Source organism: Ranitomeya imitator, chromosome 1, assembly GCF_032444005.1.
Source record: "Ranitomeya imitator isolate aRanImi1 chromosome 1, aRanImi1.pri, whole genome shotgun sequence".
In the NCBI taxonomy this organism is placed as follows: domain Eukaryota; kingdom Metazoa; phylum Chordata; class Amphibia; order Anura; family Dendrobatidae; genus Ranitomeya; species Ranitomeya imitator.
The window spans coordinates 28,303,342-28,325,708 of record NC_091282.1 but is presented as its reverse complement, the minus strand read 5'-3'; the positions used below and the strand labels follow the sequence as shown (position 1 = coordinate 28,325,708).

Genomic DNA, 22,367 nt, shown 5'->3' with positions numbered 1-22,367 from the left:
ATTTGGTCTCCCTGCACAGATAAAATCCAGCAGAACCCATTGGCGCTGCCGCCATTCCATTTGGATCTTTGGGCGGAAAGTTATGGGCAACCCACGGTTTTGCATGGAAAATCATAATCCGATATGGGGAGGAGGGAGGTGGCCCAGCCCAGGGGTGGGCACAGCCTAGGAGATGTTAGGCAGCTCCTCATTTTGGACAGAGTTCTTCTACTGACAGCAGGACCATTACCTGACGCGGCCAGAGAGAATCACGTAACAAAGATCTGGCCCTATAATCCATCAGTGCCTCCCTGTGGTCACATACTACATAACACGGTAATTGTAACCTATCTGTACCCTACCCTTGTACTACACTCCTGACTATATACCTGTATATTTCTAGTGCGCCTTTTGGTGATTAAATATAAAATTCATCTTGGGCTGCTCTTTTATCTCGATTCACGAATCCTCCACGCTCAGTTGGTTATATTATACGCTACCCCAGGGTTGGTTTCTGACCCGATATGAGCCTGTTGTCAGATGGGGCTTGTATATCGAACAAGGAACTGGCGGCAGCATACCATACTGTGTTAGGGAGGCATCTCCACACTGTGCTCTCCACAGCATCTCCAGACTGTCACATGTGCTCAGTGTGAACCTGCTTTCATCTATGAAGAGCACAGGGCGTCAGTGGCAAATTTGCCAATTCTGGTGTTCTGTGGCAAATGCCAAGCGTCCTGCACGGTGTTGGGCTGTGAGCACAACCCCCATCTGTGGATGTCGGGCACGCAGACCATCCTCATGGAGTCGGTTTCTAACAGTTTGCGCAGACACATGCATATTTATGGCCTGCCGGATGTCATTTTGCAGGGCTCTGGCAATGCTCCTGTTCCTCCTTGCACAAAGGCTGAGGTAGCAGACCTGCTGATGGGTTGTTGCCCTCCTATACGGTCCCCTCCACGTCTCCTGGTGTACTGGCCTGTCTCCTGGTAGCGCCTCCAGCCTCTGGACACTACGCTGACAGACACAGCAAACCTCCTTGCCACAGCTCGCATTGATGTGCCATCCTGGATGAGCTGCACTACCTGAGCCACTTGTGCAGGTTGTAGAGTCCGTCTCATGCTACCACGAGTGTGAAATCACAACCAACATTCAAAAGTGACCAAAACATCAGCCAGAAAGCATTGGTACTGAGATGTGGTCTGCAGAACCACTCCTTTATTGAGGGTGTCTTGATAATTGCCAATAATTTCCATCTGTTGTCTATTTCATTTGCACAACAGCATGTGAAATTGATTGTCAGTGTTGCTTCCTAAGTGGACAGTTTGATTTCACAGAAGTTATATTCTGTTTAAGTGTTCCCTTTACTTTTTTTTGAGCAGTATATCCCCCCCAATAACTCATACCTATAAGGGAAGCCTTTCTGGCGACTATTTGCCCTTGGTGCAGTTCCCTGACTGACCTGGGGCAAGTGGTGGCACCAGAGAGCCAATCCCTGCTGAGTCCTTCTCTCCTCAGAGGTGAGTGGAGTCGACACACCCCTTCACCTGTCACAATCCCATTTAATAATCTGTAAAGAAAATGCACCCCGACGACGTCACAATCTAAACTTGATATTTTTCTTTCCCCCCTTTATGAATGAAGACTTTACATAAATCCCAGCCCGGAACTTGAGGAACGTTTCATCTACGACCAATATTATAAATCAGTGTTTATTTCACCGCTCGCATAACATCTTGCAATAAACCCAACAGATCAGAAACTGTATAAAAAAAAAAACAAAACAAAAACAATTTCATTCATTAAGTGCCAGATTTGCAGTACAGTAAATTCTAGAGATTTCCTTATATGCAAAATTAAACATGAAAAAGAAGCCATGTGTCGGAGATGAGCGTCGGAGCCCAGTGTTCGATAAAATGTGCAATTAGTCAACCTGAAGAAAACCTTATATACAATTCTCCTTCCGCTGACGAGATCTCGAGGACAGAGAAGGATCACACATTAAGCTTAAACCTCTATGTGCAAATAGCATTTGTGACGTCGCCCTCCGCTCTGGGGGCAGAATGACGGGATTAAGACTGGAAGCGTTTGGCTACAAGTTACTGCATGTTTATTGCTGGATATGAAGTCGTTACGGCCCCGTCTACCGCGCCAGGATCTTTATTAAGTTGGCGCACATTTCGAAGAACTCGATGGTATGGCTTCCAGGTCGGGGGACCAAGTCATTGCTGGAGGAGTCTGCCGAGGAGGTCAGGGAGGAGGGCACCGATCCGTCAGACGACTTGGCCGGGGCTTCCGCCTCACCGTCTGTTTTCTGGCCGGGGCGCGAGTTGCTTACAGATCCAGAGTGTCTTCGAGGGGCGGCTTCAGACTTTGGCTCTGTGACTTCATCTGTTTAAAAAAAGTCAAGAAATTAGTGAAATGGTAGACAGGATTCAGGAGCGCCCCCTACGTCCCACCTACCGTCAATACTGCGGAAGTCGAGCAGGAACGTCCTGCTGTCCACCTGGTACAGCTGAAGGCTCATCTTGGTGTACATGCTGGTCACCGGGTTTTTTCTCCGCACTCGCAGATAATATGGGTTCACCACCTACAGGAGCCAAGCACAAGCAACCAGCTCCATTACTGGCACAAGTACCAGGGGCCGCCATTATTTATAGTGGAGCTTATGAGTATAGCAACATGCACGTCCACTGCTGGTGGTCGCACATGCTCAGTCCTCAGCACACTGGGTCCTCTGCACTCCCGAGACCACTGCCTACCCATCAGCATAGCCATTTCTGAGCCTCAGAAGGGACTTGTTTCACTGCTCCAGACTGCACAGTACAATTATCTATCTGCTTGAAAACTTACTGCCAGAGGGGGAAGGAGGCTGACTAGAAACTTACAGCAAATTTTATTATTAATTCTTGCCAGAAGGAGATTAGTACTAGCAAGTTGACTATATATGGCTGCCAGATAGATACCAGTTTTACTTTGGGAGCTGTTAATGGAGACTTACTGGGGCCTATATTCAGAGCTGCCAGAGGGGGAAGGAGACTGACTTTTTAGACACTACTCTTCAGTAAGGGTGAACAGAAGTAGGGTCTTGAAGATGTTTTCCACTACTTGGAAAACCGCTTTCTGAAATGTACTTTTTTTAAATTAAAACCGCCCTTCCACACAAGCATCGCCAACGTGACATTGCTATGTCAAGTGAGCGTTGCAGCCTGTATCACATGAGCACTAAACACGGTCAGATGCGCCTGTGCAGGAGGCTTTTATAAAGGTTTTTTCTTTACACATACAGGGTTATGACATTTATGAGGGGGTTCTGCACAGCCCCTTAAATTACTTTTGAGAAAATTTTTTGCATTGCCGCCGTGTTCAAAAAGATGCACCATTCAGGGGTTGGAAAAATTCAGTGTAGCCATCCAGGACTGTAAAAGCTGTTGCAAGGAACTTAATAGCAATGTAACTGCAGTTGTCCAGAGGGAGAAAGGACCGGAATGGGAACTTACTGGAGTCTAGATTTATGGTTGCCAGAGGGAGATTAGGCCTAAGGTACCTTCACATAACGATATCGTTAACGATATCGTTGCTTTTTGTGACGTAGCAACGATATCGTTAAGGAAATCGTTCTGTGTGACAGCGACCAACGATCAGGCCCCTGCTGGGAGATCGTTGGTCGCTGAGGAAAGTCCAGAACTTTATTTCGTCGCTGGATCTCCCGCTGACATCGCTGGATCGGCGTGACACTGATCCAGCGATGTCTTCACTGGTAACCAGGGTAAACATCGGGTTACTAAGCGCAGGGCAGCGCTTAGTAACCTGATGTTTACCCTGGTTACCAGCGTAAAAGTAAAAAAAAAACAAACACTACATACTTACCTACCGCTGTCTGTCCCCGGCGCTGTACTCTGCACTCCTCCTGTACTGACTGAGCACAGCGGCCGGAAAGCAGAGCGGTGACGTCACCGCTCTGCTTTCCGGCTGACTGACGCTCACAGCCAGTACAGGAGGAGTGCAGAGAAGCAGAGCGCCGGGGACAGACAGCGGTAGGTAAGTATGTAGTAACCCGATATTTACCCTGGTTACCGGCATCGTTGGTCGCTGGAGAGCTGGGTGACAGCTCTCCAGCGACCAAACAGCAACGCTGCAGCGATCCGGATCGTTGTCGGTGTCGCTTAATGTGAAGGGGCCTCTAGTCAGTTTCCTTCCCCTTCTAGCAGCCTTATTTGTAGTTCCCTGACAGTCAAATTATTGGGTCTATTTGTAGATGCCAAGGTGGTAGGAGACTGACAAGCTGCAAGTCTAGTCCCCAGTATTTACACCTCAGACAGCTGTAAATAGACCTCTAGAAGTTCCAAGAGGTGGAAGGACACTGCCCAAGACCTTAATGGGGCTATATTTACAGCTGCCAGATTGGGAATGAGAGCGACAGCATTGTGCCTTCTCAAAATACCACAAGAATTACAAAAGTAGTTTAAAAATAGTGAATGACACCCTTTTGGGGGATTATATTTGAACTTTATGTGAAAAATTCAGAAAAATTCTGCCTGCAGCAAGGTACAGAGGCGGTTACTGAAAGTGGGTCTATCATTGCAGGAGAAAGCTGTTCAGTCAGCGCCCCCTAGTGGTGTCTATAAATCTGTAGGTAGTGAGCTCCCTCTAGTGGTGGCTGTATAAATCTGTATGTAGTGAGCTCCCCCTAGTGGTGACTGTATAAATCTGTATGTAGTGAGCTCCCTCTAGTGGTGGCTGTAAACATCTGCATGTAGTGAGCTCCCCCTAGTGGTGGCTGTATAATCTGTATGTAGTGAGCTCCCCCTAGTGGTGACTGTATAAATCTGTATATAGTGAGCTCCCTCTAGTGGTGGCTGTAAACATCTGCATGTAGTGAGCTCCCCCTAGTGGTGGCTGTATATTCTGTATGTAGTGAGCTCCCTCTAGTGGTGACTGTATAAATCTGTATGTAGTGAGCTCCCTCTAGTGGTGGCTGTATAATCTGTATGTAGTGACCTCCCTCTAGTGGTGGCTGTATAAATCTGTATGTAGTGAGCTCCCCCTAGTGGTGGCTGTATAAATCTGTATGTAGTGAGCTCCCTCTAGTGGTGACTGTATATATCTGTATGTAGTGAGCTCCCTCTAGTGGTGACTGTATAAATCTTTATGTAGTGACCTCCCTCTAGTGGTGACTGTATAAATCTGTATGTAGTGGGCTCCCTCTAGTGGTGACTGTATATAATGTATGTAGAGAGCTCCCCCTAGTGGTGGCTGTATAAGTCTGTATGTAGTGAGCTCCCTCTAGTGGTGACTGTATATATCTGTATGTAGTGAGCTCCCTCTAGTGGTGGCTGCATAAGTCTGTATGTAGTGAGCTCCCTCTAGTGGTGGCTGTATAAATCTGTAGGTAGTGAGCTCCCTCTAGTGGTGACTGAATAGATCTGTATGTAGTGATCTCCCTCTAGTGGTGGCTGTATAAATCTGTATGTAGTGAGCTCCCCCTAGTGATGGCTGTATAAATCTGTATATAGTGAGCTCCCTCTAGTGGTGACTGTATAAATCTGTATGTAGTGAGCTCCCTCTAGTGGTGACTGTATAAATCTGTATATAGTGATTTCCCTCTAGTGGTGACTGTATAAATCTGTATGTAGTGAGCTCCCTCTAGTGGTGACTGTATAAATCTGTATGTAGTGAGCTCCCTCTAGTGGTGACTGTATAAATCTGTATGTAGTGAGCTCCCTCTAGTGGTGACTGTATAAATCTGTATGTAGTGCGCTCCCTCTAGTGGTGACTGTATAAATCTGTATGTAGTGAGCTCCCTCTAGTGGTGACTGTATAAATCTGTATGTAGTGAGCTCCTCCTAGTGGTGACTGTATAAATCTGTATATAGTGAGCTCCTCCTAGTGGTGACTGTATAAATCTGTATGTAGTGAGCTCCCCTAGCGGTGACTGTATAAATCTGTATGTAGTGAGCTCCCTCTAGTGGTGACTGTATAAATCTGTATGTAGTGAGCTCCCTCTAGTGGTGACTGTATAAATCTGTATGTAGTGAGCTCCCTCTAGTGGTGACTGTATAAATCTGTATGTAGTGAGCTCCCTCTAGTGGTGACTGTATAAATCTGTATGTAGTGAGCTCCTCCTAGTGGTGACTGTATAAATATGTATGTAGTGAGCTCCCTCTAGTGGTGGCTGTATAATCTGTATGTAGTGAGCTCCCTCTAGTGGTGACTGTATAAATCTGTATGTAGTGAGCTCCCTCTAGTGGTGACTGTATAAATCTGTATGTAGTGAGCTCCCTCTAGTGGTGACTGTATATATCTGTATGTAGTGAGCTCCTCCTAGTGGTGACTGTATAAATCTGTATATAGTGAGCTCCTCCTAGTGGTGACTGTATAAATCTGTATGTAGTGAACTCCTCCTAGTGGTGACTATATAAATCTGTATGTATTGAGCTCTCCCTAGTGGTGGCTGTATAAATCTGTATGTAGTGAGCTCCCCCTAGTGGTGGCTGTATAAATCTGTATATAGTGAGCTCCTCATAGCGGTGGCTACTAGCAGACAAATTGTCACCTCTCTCATGACAATGAGAGTGTGTTTATATGTAAGGGAGCAGACAGACGGCCGTATAACTCGTGTGATGGTCGCACTGCGCATCTCCTGACCCGAGAACGACCATGTGATGCATTTCTATGCAGCTGTCGAGCTCCGGTCAGCTCGAAGATTGCGATGTGATCTCACACGACCAGTCAGTCTGCGCCCTTACACAAACCTCCGACCCTTTTGGACGCACATGGTCTTTCCGGTGAGGTAGGCAGCAGCTCTTACCTTCCACTCGTAGTCCAGCTGCTTCATTGCTCGGCAGACCTCCGCCATGATATCATTGGGCCGACTCTGACTTCTAATGCCAAGATGCCATTTAGCTCTTCTCACCCCGACCTGGTGCTTAGATTTCTGGGGGTTCAGCTCATCCAGAGTGTGTCTCTGCCGGGGGGACTCCGCTACCAGGAACGGGACCCTTTCCGGATGAGGTCGGGGCGTGTGAGGTTCTTCCACATAGGAATCGGGGGGGCTGGTGGCCAGATAGAAATCTTTGGCCTCATTCATGATGCGTCGGTTGTCTATGATCAGGTGGTACGCCACCGCTAGCGGGTCCTGGTGATTGCGGCTGTACAGGCAGCTGAGCACCTCCTCCTCCGTACACTCGCACTTCTCGCACACTTCCTTTAAGGCTTCATCGTCAATCATGTTTGTACTGTAGGTGGGGTCCTCGGGGAACAGGTACTTGGGGAGGTCCTGCTTAAACCATTCATGTTCTCTAAATCAACAGATTAACAATAATCCAAACATTCCATGAGCCAGTCAGGTCATAAAGGGTTAATAAGACAAGCGAGACCACCCCACCCCCCAAGTCACGGAGCAGCACAACTTCGTCAGTTGTGTAGTGGTCGCAGCAGGTGCTGCACATTCCCCCCATATTAAGTCACGGCCCTGGATGAGCACTTGTAGGAGGCATCACAACGGCCACACTACGAGCCGCTCCTGGACGGAGGTTCTACGGTCAGTACTTACCGGATGTCCTTTATGGTCGCCCTCTTCATGGGATCCACTTGAAGCATGTGCTTCAGAAGGCTGATGACCGGGGGGTTCAGATACTGAGGGGTGTAGAAGATCCCGTCACAGATCTTCTTAAAAAGCGTTGGCACGTGGTCATCGTCAAACGGGAGGGTCCCGCACAGCAACGCATAGAGAATGACCCCGCTGCTCCATATGTCCACCTCCGGACCTGCGTACAGCCTGACGCACAAAGCAAGGACACGTTCCCATTAATGATCAGCCCACCACCATGGGGTCACAGTCAGACATTGGAGGGTCCGCACATATTTACGGTACTTTATAGAAGCGGTTGTTAAATCCCTGATCTCACACTGGACGCTCATACACACAGTGCGGCGTGAAGACCTCTGCAGTTCCCCGTCACCTGGATCATTTTACTAATTAAAGAACATCTGATTATAGAACATTGGATTCTATTTTCCGGAGCTGTAGTCGGCATTCGCAGACTTGTTTTACAGCCGCCAAAAGGACAATAGGAACCTGTAGTCGGGAGGATTTGAGACTTCTGGGAATATAATGCTCCTCCCCTCCCTGCACAAGGACCTCTGCACAGGTCACAGAGCATGCCAACAACACAGTCCTATAAGAGGTCACAGCTTGCCTCCTCCCCTCCCTGCACAAACCGCATAGCATGCACACAACACCCTCCCATAGTAGTCAATTAGTGATGTCACATCTTCTCTCCTCCCCCCTCCCTGCACAAGGACCTCTGCTCAGGCCACAGAGCATGCCCACAACACTCTCCATAGTAATTTTTTTCCATTGTAAAAAATAACAGGCTTTGCTTTTCTCCTCCTTACCTTCCTGATATTACCTCCGGTGCGGCATAGTTGGGAGAGCCACAGCTCGTCCTCAGAAATTCTCCATCTGCCATCATATTGGACAGACCTGTAGAGCAAGGATGACAGAAGCATCACCAGACCCTGCAGGCTCCATAACCATAGGAATGGACAAAGCGCAAATCCTGAGCGGGCGACTATAACCGCGCTGTGTTACATGCCCCTCCAATGCTCAGACACAGGATGCTGGGCGTGTATTATACAGCTCCAGACTTGGGCGTCCATTTTTTTGCCCCATCTGCCTCCTATAGCTCCTGCTGCACTGTATTGCTGGGTGCATTGTGATGGAGAGTTTATAACAGTTACACCCAGTCTTCTGAGATCTAAGCAGATATATGGCCAGGAGCTCAGAGGAAAGATGATGAGAGCTATAACCTGTCAGAAGGAGCTCACTGACCAACTCTCAGTTAACTCATTGTGTCCAACAGACAGTGGAACTAAAAAAAAAAAAAAATATTCAGGAGCTCGCTCTGAAGAAACAGCAGATCTTCAGGATGTGTTTTTGTTGTGGACAGTGGGTGAGAGGTAATATATAGTGTGTGGGGTCCTCCATACTGATAGAGGGGGCCGCTCCAATACCGACACTCACCAAAGTCCGCTATCTTCGCATTCATGTGTGCGTCCAGAAGAACGTTTTCGGGTTTCAAGTCTCGGTGCACCACCATGTGTCTGTGACAATAGTCAACGCCAGAAAGGATTTGTTGGAACAAACGTCGCGACTCCTTCTCATCCAACTGCAAGAAAGACTAAGTTATATTGAAGACACGGAAGGAGGCGCCGGGCTCCGCACACGACACTCACCTTCCCGTTCTTACAAATATAATCAAAGAGCTCTCCGCCCGCAACATACTCCATCACCATAAAGATATCAGTCGGCGTGCTGATCACCTGGTACCTGAATAACGACAACGAAGATATTGGAATCAACACGTTCAGGGCAGGGGAAAAAAATACGATTTATACAGCCACCACTAGGGGGAGCTCACTACATACAGATTTATACAGCCACCACTAGGGGGAGCGCACTACATACAGATTATACAGTCACCACTAGGGGGAGCTCACTACATACAGAATATACAGTCATCACTAGGGGGAGCTCACTACATACAGATTATACAGTCACCACTAGAGGGAGCTCACTACATACAGATTTATACAGCCACCACTAGGGGGAGCTCACTACATACAGATTTATACAGTCACCACTAGAGGGAGCTCACTACATACAGATTTATACAGTCACCACTAGAGGGAGCTCACTACACACAGATTTATACAGTCACCACTAGAGGGAGCTCACTATATACAGATTTATACAGCCACCACTAGGAGGAGCTCACTACATACAGATTTATACAGTCACCACTAGAGGGAGCTCACTACATACAGATTTATACAGTCACTACTAGGGGGAGTTCACTACATACAGATTTATACAGTCACCACTAGAGGGAGCTCACTACATACAGATTTATACAGTCGCCACTAGGAGGAGCTCACTACATACAGATTTATACAGTCACCACTAGGGGGAGCTCACTACATACAGATTATACAGCCACCACTAGGGGGAGCTCACTACATACAGATTTATACAGTCACCACTAGAGGGAGCTCACTACATACAGATTTATACAGTCACCACTAGAGGGAGCTCACTATATACAGATTTATACAGCCACCACTAGGAGGAGCTCACTACATACAGATTTATACAGTCACTACTAGGGGGAGTTCACTACATACAGATTTATACAGTCACCACTAGAGGGAGCTCACTACATACAGATTTATACAGTCGCCACTAGGAGGAGCTCACTACATACAGATTTATACAGTCATCACTAGGGGGAGCTCACTACATACAGATTTATACAGTCACCACTAGGGGGAGTTCACTACATACAGATTTCTACAGTCACCACTAGAGGGAATTCACTACATACAGATTTATACAGTCACCACTAGAGGGAGCTCACTACATACAGATTTATACAGTCACCACTAGAGGGAGCTCACTACATACAGATCATACAGCCACCACTAGGGGGAGCTCACTACATACTGATTTATACAGTCACCACTAGAGGGAGCTCACTACATACTGATTTATACAGTCACCAGAGGGAGCTCACTGCATACAGATCATACAGCCACCACTAGGGGGAGCTCACTACATACAGATTTATACAGACACCACTAGAGGGAGCTCACTACATACAGATTTATACAGTCACCACTAGGGGGAGCTCACTACACACAGATTATACAGTCACCACTAGAGGGAGCTCACTACATACAGATTTATACAGTCACCACTAGAGGGAGCTCATTACATACAGATTTATACAGCTGCTAAACCATCACAATACATTCTCTCCTAGTGGCATTTTGCCATCCTAATATGCAAGTTATTAGATTGAATAGCACAATTACAGTCAGAATTCCTGAACATTCCCATCTTCACAAAGTGGTAGCACGTATTCCCTGGTTTTAAAGGGGGTTGTCTACCATTTAAAATATATTGGCATGGTGGTCCAAACACCTACTGGACCCTTAACGTGCCTCCATACTATTGTCCATGTCCCCTTACTTCCTCCTCTGGCAAGAAGTTCACTGCAGCCAGTCAGAGGCCACTAATTCACCATTGCAGTCATGTTCCATCTGAGCTGGGAGACTGTTCAGTTACTTTCTTCCAGCTTATGGATCAGGTCACCACTTAGCAGCAGGTCATTGCCTGCACTGCTCCCCGGGGGAGTTCAGGGGGTGACGTGACAAGCTCCAGGGTCCGGTCCTGCAGTTTCTATATGACTCTAGATGACGAGACCAATACAAGGAAGCGCGCCAACACCACGCAGAGGACACCACGCAGAGGACACCACGCAGAGGACACCACGCAGAGGACACCACGCAGAGGACACCACGCAGAGGACACCACGCAGAGGACACCACGCAGAGGACACCACGCAGAGGACACCAGCTTACAGCTTAATGATATGCGGGTGTCTGAAGAGCTTCAGGTTCTGGATCTCCCTGCGGATCTTCCCCACCACATCGAGGCTCCGGATCTTCTGTCTGTTCAGAATCTTCACCGCCACCTTGTGTCCTGTCAGCTCGTGTTTCCCAACTATTAAAGAAAAAAAATAAAAGATTTTATCCAACCAGAGCCAGACTTCAGTGTGAAGAACCTGCACCCACGTTACCAAAACATATCACCTCTCCTGTATTATGAGAAGTCAGATTATCCTCCGAGTAGAGAGTCTCTGGAGGACCCGTGCTGTGCAATTCCTCACCTGCCCTGTTGAGGTGCTATAGAGAAGCTGAACACATGGTGGGGAGCCCCTAAATGTGATCCTGCACTAATTGCCAACTTACAAGGACAAGAACGCAAGTGCTACATCCCGACTTCAAGCGCCTATTGCATCTAGCCATGGTGGTCAAAACTATGGCGTTTGGGCCACTTTAATGGTAAACCACCATAGTACGGGCAGCCTGATCTGGAGGCAGCGAGGTACAAGACAAGGAGCAGAGGAGATAGATTACTGGCAGAAAATCTCAACACATTGTGGGGTTAAGAGTCCAGTAGGTGGGGTAAACCAATGACCGACAGCCCACCCTGCCCCCCGTCAGTCACGGATTAGAACCGCCCAGCATGGAATGAGCAGAGGTTCCCACCAGTGCCCCCGGAGGAGAGGTGGAGGAAGTGCAGCAGGCTTGTGTAACGCTACATTATAACTGGGCCTCTGTGTCCGAGGTCACGTACGCTGGAAAGTGCAGGATCCCGTCAGCATGGCGGCAGCAGGGGCCTGATAAATGTAGCAATCTCCTGCAGATAAGAGGACAGACGGGAGATAAGCGCAGGCCTCGATGCCACTCTGCCCTTTTGGCCATTATATTGCAAAATATAAAACACCGATTGCCACAGTAAATGTTCCTCCATCCCGAGCCCACGGACGACTAATGGCTCCCTGCTGACGGCCACTGTGGCCGCCATGACCTCTGCCCCATCCTTGTCGGCTGTGGCTTCACAGAAGACGTCGTCCATTAGTGACTGACAGCTGTCCTGCATGCAGTCACCAGGGGCGACTGTCAATCACTGACTAGGACCGCCCACTGGACTCCTGCACACAACAACAAAAAGTTTCTCAAATTAGCACCTCCTGTCTGAAAATCAGGCACCATTGTCACCATGATGAGTTTCCTTTTAAGCAATAAGTGAACAATGAAAAATATTTAAGAAAAATAAATAAATAAAATGATGCACAACTGATCGAAAAATACGGCAGCAAACAAAGTTTATAGAAAAAAACTCCCATTTGGAGTTTCTCAGGTTTTTTTATATGATAAAGTGAACGGCGTCTTAAAGTTACAGCTTGTACCCCACAAAAAAAACAAAACTTCAGTCATTAGAGGGTTAAAGAGGCCGTCCTCTGGTCTTGGCCAGAGATCATGGCATACCCACCGGTATGAATGGACAGTGTAATACACCGCTTATCCTGTGGTGGCGCTACAGGGAAATAGGGTTTCCTACAGATCATAGCTGATCACTGAGGATCCCAAGAAGGAGACACTTTGGGATCCACTTATTGCTGAGAACCTCCTAATGAGACCCATATTTATAGAGATTCCTGCACCCTGCCGTCTCCCAGCCGCACCCCAACATCTGCAGGGCTATCCCCATGCTTTACACTGCAGGCTGCGCTCCCCAGGCTAGTCCTGGTCAGATGTATACAGCCTCGGGGGCAGCTCGGGGGCTCAGTGGTTAGCACGGCAGCCCTGCAGCGCTGGGGTCCTGGGTCCAAACCCCACCAAGGACAACATCTGCAAAGAGTTTGTATGTTCTCTCCGTGTTTGCGTGGGTTTCCTCCGGGTTCTCCGGTTTCCTCCCACATTCCAAAGACATACTGATAGGGAATGTAGATCATCATCACTGTCCCCATTGGGGCTCACAATGTGTGCAACCTGTAAAGCGCTGCAGAATATGTCAGCGCTATATAAAAATAAAGATTATTATCGTATATATTGGAGCATTCGGGATTCACCCTCCCGGCTCCCCAGCGGCCGAGGTTCAGTGCCGAGATGGAGCACTCAGAATCCTTATCAGGTTACCCGATGGCGCAGATCACAGCCCCCCGTGACCCCTGCTCCCCTCGGTTAGGCCACCCTGGCAATCACGGTGACACCCTAAGGGGCATCAGGGCCTGTACAGTGACCGATCCCGGCTTCTTCTCCTGGAGGACTAGGGGGCATCTAGGACCATCGGTGCAGTGATTGGACACTAGCGGACGCCGTGCTTCCTGCCCGCCCACAGATTGCTTCACCGATGTGCACAGTGACATTACAGCCAGGACACTACCAGCAATCATTAACCCTTTAAACAACAGTGTATTGCAAGCCTTAAAGGGAAAAAGTCTACTTTTTTTGCAAAAAACATTTTACAATAGTAAAAAAACAATTAAAAAAAAAAAGTCAGATGGAGCCATCAGTGTATTATTCTACCACATTTCCAAGAATAGCGCTCTGTGGCAGCCATAGTGCTGGCAGTGTCCGTACACGTAGGGACCCAGCCTCCACCGCACTACACCCCCTGATTTTGTCCCACTGATAACAGGGGCCGCACTGGTAGACCGTCTACAGTGTCTAATGGGGGCAAAACCCCACCCGACCATCGCTGGCAGCGGCGGCAACTAACCCTTCACAAGGGTGCATCCACTGACCAAATACAGGAGCAGCCATCACAAAGCCAACGGGAGAAGCTCCTGCTGCAGAGGGGGCAGGGGAGAGATGGGGGGGGAGCTCCTGCTGCAGTCGGGGCAGTGGAGAGACAGGGGAAGCTCCTGCTGCAGAGGGAGCAGTGGGGAGAGACGGGGGGAAGCTCCTGCTGCAGTCGGGGCAGTGGGGAGAGACGGGGGGAAGCTCCTGCTGCAGTCGGGGCAGTGGAGAGATGGGGGGGGGGGAAGCTCCTGCTGCAGTCGGGGCAGTGGGGAGAGACGGGGGAAGCTCCTGCTGCAGTCGGGGCAGTGGGGAGAGACGTGGGAAGCTCCTGCTGCAGTCGGGGCAGTGGGGAGAGACGTGGGAAGCTCCTGCTGCAGTCGGGGCAGTGGGGAGAGACGGGGGAAGCTCCTGCTGCAGTCGGGGCAGTGGGGAGAGACGTGGGAAGCTCCTGCTGCAGTCGGGGCAGTGGGGAGAGACGTGGGAAGCTCCTGCTGCAGTCGGGGCAGCGGGGAGAGACGGGGGAAGCTCCTGCTGCAGTCGGGGCAGCGGGGAGAGACTGGGGAAGCTCCTGCTGCAGAGGGAGCAGTGGGGAGAGACGGCGGGAAGCTCATGCTGCAGTCGGGGCAGTGGAGAGAGACGGAGGAAGCTCCTGCTGCAGTCGGGGCAGTGGAGAGAGACGGAGGAAGCTCCTGCTGCAGTCGGGGCAGTGGAGAGAGACGGAGGAAGCTCCTGCTGCAGTCGGGGCAGTGGAGAGAGACGGGGGAAGCTCCTGCTGCAGTCGGGGCAGTGGAGAGAGACGGGGGAAGCTCCTGCTGCAGACAGGGCAGTGGGGAGAGACGGGGGAAGCGCCTGCTGCAGTCGGGGCAGTGGAGAGAGACGGAGGAAGCTCCTGCTGCAGTCGGGGCAGTGGAGAGAGACGGAGGAAGCTCCTGCTGCAGTCGGGGCAGTGGGGAGAGACGTGGGAAGCTCCTGCTGCAGTCGGGGCAGTGGGGAGAGACGGGGGAAGCTCCTGCTGCAGTCGGGGCAGTGGGGAGAGACGGGGGGGAAGCTCCTGCTGCAGATGGGGCAGTGGAGAGATGGGGGGGGGAAGCTCCTGCTGCAGATGGGGCAGTGGAGAGATGGGGGGGGAAGCTCCTGCTGCAGAGGGAGCAGTGGGGAGAGACGGGGGGGAAGCTCCTGCTGCAGACGGGGCAGTGGAGAGATGGGGGGGGGGGGGGGGGGAGCTCCTGCTGCAGTCGGGGCAGTGGAGAGATGGGGGGGGGGGAAACTCCTGCTGCAGTCGGGGCAGTGGGGAGAGACGGGGGAAGCTCCTGCTGCAGTCGGGGCAGTGGGGAGAGACGTGGGAAGCTCCTGCTGCAGTCGGGGCAGTGGGGAGAGACGGGGGAAGCTCCTGCTGCAGTCGGGGCAGCGGGGAGAGACTGGGGAAGCTCCTGCTGCAGAGGGAGCAGTGGGGAGAGACGGCGGGAAGCTCATGCTGCAGTCGGGGCAGTGGAGAGAGACGGAGGAAGCTCCTGCTGCAGTCGGGGCAGTGGAGAGAGACGGAGGAAGCTCCTGCTGCAGTCGGGGCAGTGGAGAGAGACGGGGGAAGCTCCTGCTGCAGTCGGGGCAGTGGAGAGAGACGGGGGAAGCTCCTGCTGCAGACAGGGCAGTGGGGAGAGACGGGGGAAGCGCCTGCTGCAGTCGGGGCAGTGGAGAGAGACGGAGGAAGCTCCTGCTGCAGTCGGGGCAGTGGAGAGAGACGGAGGAAGCTCCTGCTGCAGTCGGGGCAGTGGAGAGAGACGGAGGAAGCTCCTGCTGCAGTCGGGGCAGTGGAGAGAGACGGAGGAAGCTCCTGCTGCAGTCGGGGCAGTGGAGAGAGACGGGTGAAGCTCCTGCTGCAGTCGGGGCAGTGGAGAGAGACGGGTGAAGCTCCTGCTGCAGTCGGGGCAGTGGAGAGAGACGGAGGAAGCTCCTGCTGCAGTCAGGGCAGTGGGGAGAGACGGGGGAAGCTCCCGCTGCAGACAGGGCAGTGGGGAGAGACGGGGGGGGGGGGGAAGCGCCTGCTGTAGACAGGGCAGTGGGGAGAGACGGGGGAAGCTCCTGCTGCAGTCGGGGCAGTGGGGAGAGACGTGGGAAGCTCCTGCTGCAGTCGGGGCAGTAGAGAGAGACGGAGGAAGCTCCTGCTGCAGTCGGGGCAGTGGAGAGAGACGGGTGAAGCTCCTGCTGCAGTCGGGGCAGTGGAGAGAGACGGGTGAAGCTCCTGCTGCAGTCGGGGCAGTGGAGAGAGACGGAGGAAGCTCCTGCTGCAGTCAGGGCAGTGGGGAGAGACGGGGGAAGCTCCCGCTGCAGACAGGGCAGTGGGGAGAGACGGGGGGGGGGGGGGGGGAAGCGCCTGCTGTAGACAGGGCAGTGGGGAGAGACGGGGGGAATCTCCTGCTGCAGAGGGGGCAGTGGAGAGAGAGAGACGGGGGAGGGAGCTCCTGCTGCAGAGGGGCAGTAGGGAGAAACGGGGGGGAAGCTCCTGCTGCAGTCAGGGCAGTGGAGAGAGACGGAGGAAGCTCCTGCTGCAGTCAGGGCAGTGGGGAGAGACGGGGGGAAGCTCCTGCTGCAGACACGGCAGTGGGGAGAGACGGGGGGAAGCTCCTGCTGCAGACAAGGCAATGGGGAGAGGAGGGGGAAGCTCCTGCTGCAGAATGTTAATTTACAAAGTTTTGCATTTTTAATATACAAGTTTTAAATTACAATGAGAGAAACCGGAATTAAGAGGAAAATGTGGATTAGCCGGAGCTGGATTTGTTTTTGGTGCATTTTCTGTGCATACACAACTGCTGGATCACACTAGATCCAGTCTGAACAGGGACAGACCAGACCCCCCCTGATGTATACAAGGTGCAGGACGCTGGAATGTCTCGCATTTACAGGGTTAAGGTGTCAGGAAGGCGGCTGCTTGTCTTCCTTCCTCTCCGCAGGTCACATTTATGATCTTGTCTACAAGGGGAACCTGCTGAAGGTGAAGGGAGCGCTGCGCCTGCGAACCTGCCCTACAAGACAGCAGGACCGCCGATAGAAGGCCATAAAGATATAGGACGCCGCGTAAGGATGGCCGACGCAGTAGACGCCTCGTGCTGGCCGGAAGCCCACAGCTGCGCTGTCCCACCGGGTTCTGAGGGGAGGAAAGCCATGGAAGTCGGCAGGTACAAAGCACGGAGCAGCGCAGCTGCCACCAACGAGCAAACCGGACCCCAAAAACCGACCCAAACATCAGCGTCTGATCTGTGATCCTGGGTGCCCACCAGTCTGCAGGCAGCCATGTTTATTTTGCACCCCGTACAGAGCAGTGTTCTGTACACCCCAATATTTCTATAGAACACAGGACAATGTCTCGCTGTGATTGCGCCAGAGAGCCCCGGTCAGACCGGGCACCGGCTATTGCACAATCACCACTTGCACCAGAATTTGTGACTTAATACAGAACAAAAAAAAAAAAAACACTGATGTAAGAATCTTGGCCAAGTCTACAAAATAAAGTCTTTGTTTTGGCAATTGCATTTCATTAACAAATTTAGAAGTTTGCAAAAGCAAAGAAGCCGATGTGAAGGACGGCCATTTATTTCCTAGGGACCCCAAACTGATGAGGCAGGGGGTCGTCCAGTAAGAGGCAATCCCTTTAAAGAGGGAACCTGTCTGCGGGTTCAAGCCCAAATCGGGAGTGGCACGATCAGAGTCCGGCTACACGATCGGAGATTTCTCTGAAACGCTCGGGTGAAGAAGACAGTCTGGTATCACCCCCCGGCCAGATCTTCCCAGCACTGAGAGGTGATTGACAGGAGTGAGATGTCAGGCAGCGCTGGGAGAAGCCGGGCTCGTCTGGTCTCTGGCCGGATCTTCCCAGCACTGAGGAGAGTGACAGGGGAGAGATGTCAGGCAGCGCTGGGAGTAGCCGGGCTCGTCTGGTATCACTCCCCGGCCAGATCTTCCCAGCACTGAGAGGAGAGTGACAGGTGAGATGTCAGGCAGCGCTGGGAGTAGCCGGACTAGTCTGGTCTCTGGCCGGATCTTCCCAGTACTGAGAGGAGAGTGACAGGGGAGAGATGTCAGGCAGCGCTGGGAGTAGCCGGACTAGTCTGGTCTCTGGCCGGATCTTCCCAGTACTGAGAGGAGAGTGACAGGTGAGAGATGTCAGGCAGCGCTGGGAGTAGCCGGACTAGTCTGGTCTCTGGCCGGATCTTCCCAGTACTGAGAGGAGAGTGACAGGAGTGAGATGTCAGGCTGCGCTGGGAGTAGCCGGACTCGTCTGGTCTCTGGCCGGATCATCCCAGCACTGAGAGGAGTGTGACAGGGGAGAGATGTCAGGCAGCGCTGGGAGTAGCCGGACTAGTCTGGTCTCTGGCCGGATCTTCCCAGTACTGAGAGGAGAGTGACAGGTGAGAGATGTCAGGCAGCGCTGGGAGTAGCCGGACTAGTCTGGTCTCTGGCCGGATCTTCCCAGTACTGAGAGGAGAGTGACAGGAGTGAGATGTCAGGCTGCGCTGGGAGTAGCCGGACTCGTCTGGTCTCTGGCCGGATCATCCCAGCACTGAGAGGAGTGTGACAGGGGAGAGATGTCAGGCAGCGCTGGGAGTAGCCGGACTAGTCTGGTCTCTGGCCGGATCTTCCCAGTACTGAGAGGAGAGTGACAGGTGAGAGATGTCAGGCAGCGCTGGGAGTAGCCGGACTAGTCTGGTCTCTGGCCGGATCTTCCCAGTACTGAGAGGAGAGTGACAGGTGAGAGATGTCAGGCAGCGCTGGGAGTAGCCGGACTCGTCTGGTCTCTGGCCGGATCTTCCCAGCACTGAGAGGGGAGTGACAGGTGAGATGTCAGGCAACGCTGGGAGTGGCCGGGCTCGTCTGGTCTCTGGCCGGATCATCCCAGCACTGAGAGGGGAGTGACAGGTGAGATGTCAAGCAGGGCTGGGAGTAGCCGGACTCGTCTGGTCTCTGGCCGGATCATCCCAGCACTGAGAGGGGAGTGACAGGTGAGATGTCAGGCAGGGCTGGGAGTAGCCGGGCTCGTCTGGTCTCTGGCCGGATCATCCCAGCACTGAGAGGGGAGTGACAGGTGAGATGTCAGGCAACGCTGGGAGTGGCCGGGCTCGTCTGGTCTCTGGCCGGATCATCCCAGCACTGAGAGGGGAGTGACAGGTGAGATGTCAGGCAGGGCTGGGAGTAGCCGGACTCGTCTGGTCTCTGGCCGGATTATCCCAGCACTGAGAGGGGAGTGACAGGTGAGATGTCAGGCAACGCTGGGAGTGGCCGGGCTCGTCTGGTCTCTGGCCGGATCATCCCAGCACTGAGAGGGGAGTGACAGGTGAGATGTCAGGCAGGGCTGGGAGTAGCCGGACTCGTCTGGTCTCTGGCCGGATCTTCCCAGCACAGAGGAGAGTGACAGGGGAGAGATGTCAGGCAGCGCTGGGAGTAGCCGGACTAGTCTGGTCTCTGGCCGGATCTTCCCAGCACTGAGAGGAGAGTGACAGGGGAGAGATGTCAGGCAGCGCTGGGAGTAGCCGGACTAGTCTGGTCTCTGGCCGGATCTTCCCAGTACTGAGAGGAGAGTGACAGGTGAGAGATGTCAGGCAGCGCTGGGAGTAGCCGGACTAGTCTGGTCTCTGGCCGGATCTTCCCAGTACTGAGAGGAGAGTGACAGGTGAGAGATGTCAGGCAGCGCTGGGAGTAGCCGGACTAGTCTGGTCTCTGGCCGGATCTTCCCAGCACTGAGAGGAGTGTGACAGGGGAGAGATGTCAGGCAGCGCTGGGAGTAGCCGGACTAGTCTGGTCTCTGGCCGGATCTTCCCAGTACTGAGAGGAGAGTGACAGGTGAGAGATGTCAGGCAGCGCTGGGAGTAGCCGGACTAGTCTGGTCTCTGGCCGGATCTTCCCAGTACTGAGAGGAGAGTGACAGGAGTGAGATGTCAGGCTGCGCTGGGAGTAGCCGGACTCGTCTGGTCTCTGGCCAGATCATCCCAGCACTGAGAGGAGTGTGACAGGGGAGAGATGTCAGGCAGCGCTGGGAGTAGCCGGACTAGTCTGGTCTCTGGCCGGATCTTCCCAGTACTGAGAGGAGAGTGACAGGTGAGAGATGTCAGGCAGCGCTGGGAGTAGCCAGACTAGTCTGGTCTCTGGCCGGATCTTCCCAGTACTGAGAGGAGAGTGACAGGTGAGAGATGTCAGGCAGCGCTGGGAGTAGCCGGACTAGTCTGGTCTCTGGCCGGATCTTCCCAGTACTGAGAGGAGAGTGACAGGTGAGAGATGTCAGGCAGCGCTGGGAGTAGCCGGACTCGTCTGGTCTCTGGCCGGATCTTCCCAGCACTGAGAGGGGAGTGACAGGTGAGATGTCAGGCAACGCTGGGAGTGGCCGGGCTCGTCTGGTCTCTGGCCGGATCATCCCAGCACTGAGAGGGGAGTGACAGGTGAGATGTCAGGCAGGGCTGGGAGTAGCCGGACTCGTCTGGTCTCTGGCCGGATCATCCCAGCACTGAGAGGGGAGTGACAGGTGAGATGTCAGGCAGGGCTGGGAGTAGCCGGACTAGTCTGGTCTCTGGCCGGATCTTCCCAGTACTGAGAGGAGAGTGACAGGTGAGAGATGTCAGGCAGCGCTGGGAGTAGCCGGGCTCGTCTGGTCTCTGGCCGGATCATCCCAGCACTGAGAGGGGAGTGACAGGTGAGATGTCAGGCAACGCTGGGAGTAGCCGGACTCGTCTGGTCTCTGGCCGGATCTTCCCAGCACTGAGAGGGGAGTGACAGGTGAGATGTCAGGCAACGCTGGGAGTGGCCGGGCTCGTCTGGTCTCTGGCCGGATCATCCCAGCACTGAGAGGGGAGTGACAGGTGAGATGTCAGGCAGGGCTGGGAGTAGCCGGACTCGTCTGGTCTCTGGCCGGATTATCCCAGCACTGAGAGGGGAGTGACAGGTGAGATGTCAGGCAGCGCTGGGAGTAGCCGGACTCGTCTGGTCTCTGGCCGGATCTTCCCAGTACTGAGAGGAGAGTGACAGGGGAGAGATGTCAGGCAGCGCTGGGAGTAGCCGGGCTCGTCTGGTCTCTGGCCGGATCATCCCAGCACTGAGAGGAGTGTGACAGGGGAGAGATGTCAGGCAGCGCTGGGAGTAGCCGGACTAGTCTGGTCTCTGGCCGGATCTTCCCAGTACTGAGAGGAGAGTGACAGGGGAGAGATGTCAGGCAGCACTGGGAGTAGCCGGACTCGTCTGGTCTCTGGCCGGATCCTCCCAGCACTGAGAGGAGAGTGACAGGTGAGAGATGTCAGGCTGAACTGGGAGTAGCCGGACTCGTCTGGTCTCTGGCCGGATCTTCCCAGCACTGAGAGGAGAGTGACAGGGGAGAGATGTCAGGCAGCGCTGGGAGTAGCCGGACTCGTCTTGTCTCTGGCCGGATCTTCCCAGTACTGAGAGGAGAGTGACAGGGGAGAGATGTCAGGCAGCGCTGGGAGTAGCCGGGCTCGTCTGGTCTCTGGCCGGATCATCCCAGCACTGAGAGGAGAGTGACAGGTGAGAGATGTCAGGCTGAACTGGGAGTAGCCGGACTCGTCTAGTCTCTGGCCGGATCTTCCCAGCACTGAGAGGAGAGTGACAGGGGAGAGATGTCAGGCAGCGCTGGGAGTAGCCGGACTCGTCTGGTCTCTGGCCGGATCTTCCCAGTACTGAGAGGAGAGTGACAGGGGAGAGATGTCAGGCAGCGCTGGGAGTAGCCGGGCTCGTCTGGTCTCTGGCCGGATCATCCCAGCACTGAGAGGAGTGTGACAGGGGAGAGATGTCAGGCAGCGCTGGGAGTAGCCGGACTAGTCTGGTCTCTGGCCGGATCTTCCCAGTACTGAGAGGAGAGTGACAGGGGAGAGATGTCAGGCAGCACTGGGAGTAGCCGGACTCGTCTGGTCTCTGGCCGGATCCTCCCAGCACTGAGAGGAGAGTGACAGGTGAGAGATGTCAGGCTGAACTGGGAGTAGCCGGGCTCGTCTGGTCTCTGGCCGGATCTTCCCAGCACTGAGAGGAGAGTGACAGGGGAGAGATGTCAGGCAGCGCTGGGAGTAGCCGGACTCGTCTTGTCTCTGGCCGGATCTTCCCAGTACTGAGAGGAGAGTGACAGGTGAGAGATGTCAGGCATCGCTGGGAGTGGCCGGACTCGTCTGGTCTCTGGCCGGATCTTCCCAGCACAGAGGAGAGTGACAGGTGAGAGATGTCAGGCAGCGCTGGAAGTAGCCGGA

General features: G+C 53.0%; 1 protein-coding gene across 1 annotated transcript in view; it reads right to left on the bottom strand.

Moving 5' to 3' along the window:
• Positions 1-1,675: 1,675 nt before the first annotated feature.
• Positions 1,676-22,367, bottom strand: part of PRKAA1 (protein kinase AMP-activated catalytic subunit alpha 1) — a 30,679-nt gene continuing 9,987 nt past the window's right edge. The window contains exons 2-9 of the mRNA XM_069745912.1: positions 11,407-11,548; positions 9,220-9,313; positions 9,008-9,152; positions 8,380-8,467; positions 7,535-7,759; positions 6,791-7,280; positions 2,443-2,569; positions 1,676-2,370 (exon numbers count right to left, since the gene is read on the bottom strand). Coding sequence (XP_069602013.1) covers positions 2,123-2,370; positions 2,443-2,569; positions 6,791-7,280; positions 7,535-7,759; positions 8,380-8,467; positions 9,008-9,152; positions 9,220-9,313; positions 11,407-11,548 — 1,559 coding nt within the window. The 3' untranslated portion in view covers positions 1,676-2,122. The remainder of the gene's footprint in view (positions 2,371-2,442; positions 2,570-6,790; positions 7,281-7,534; positions 7,760-8,379; positions 8,468-9,007; positions 9,153-9,219; positions 9,314-11,406; positions 11,549-22,367) is intronic.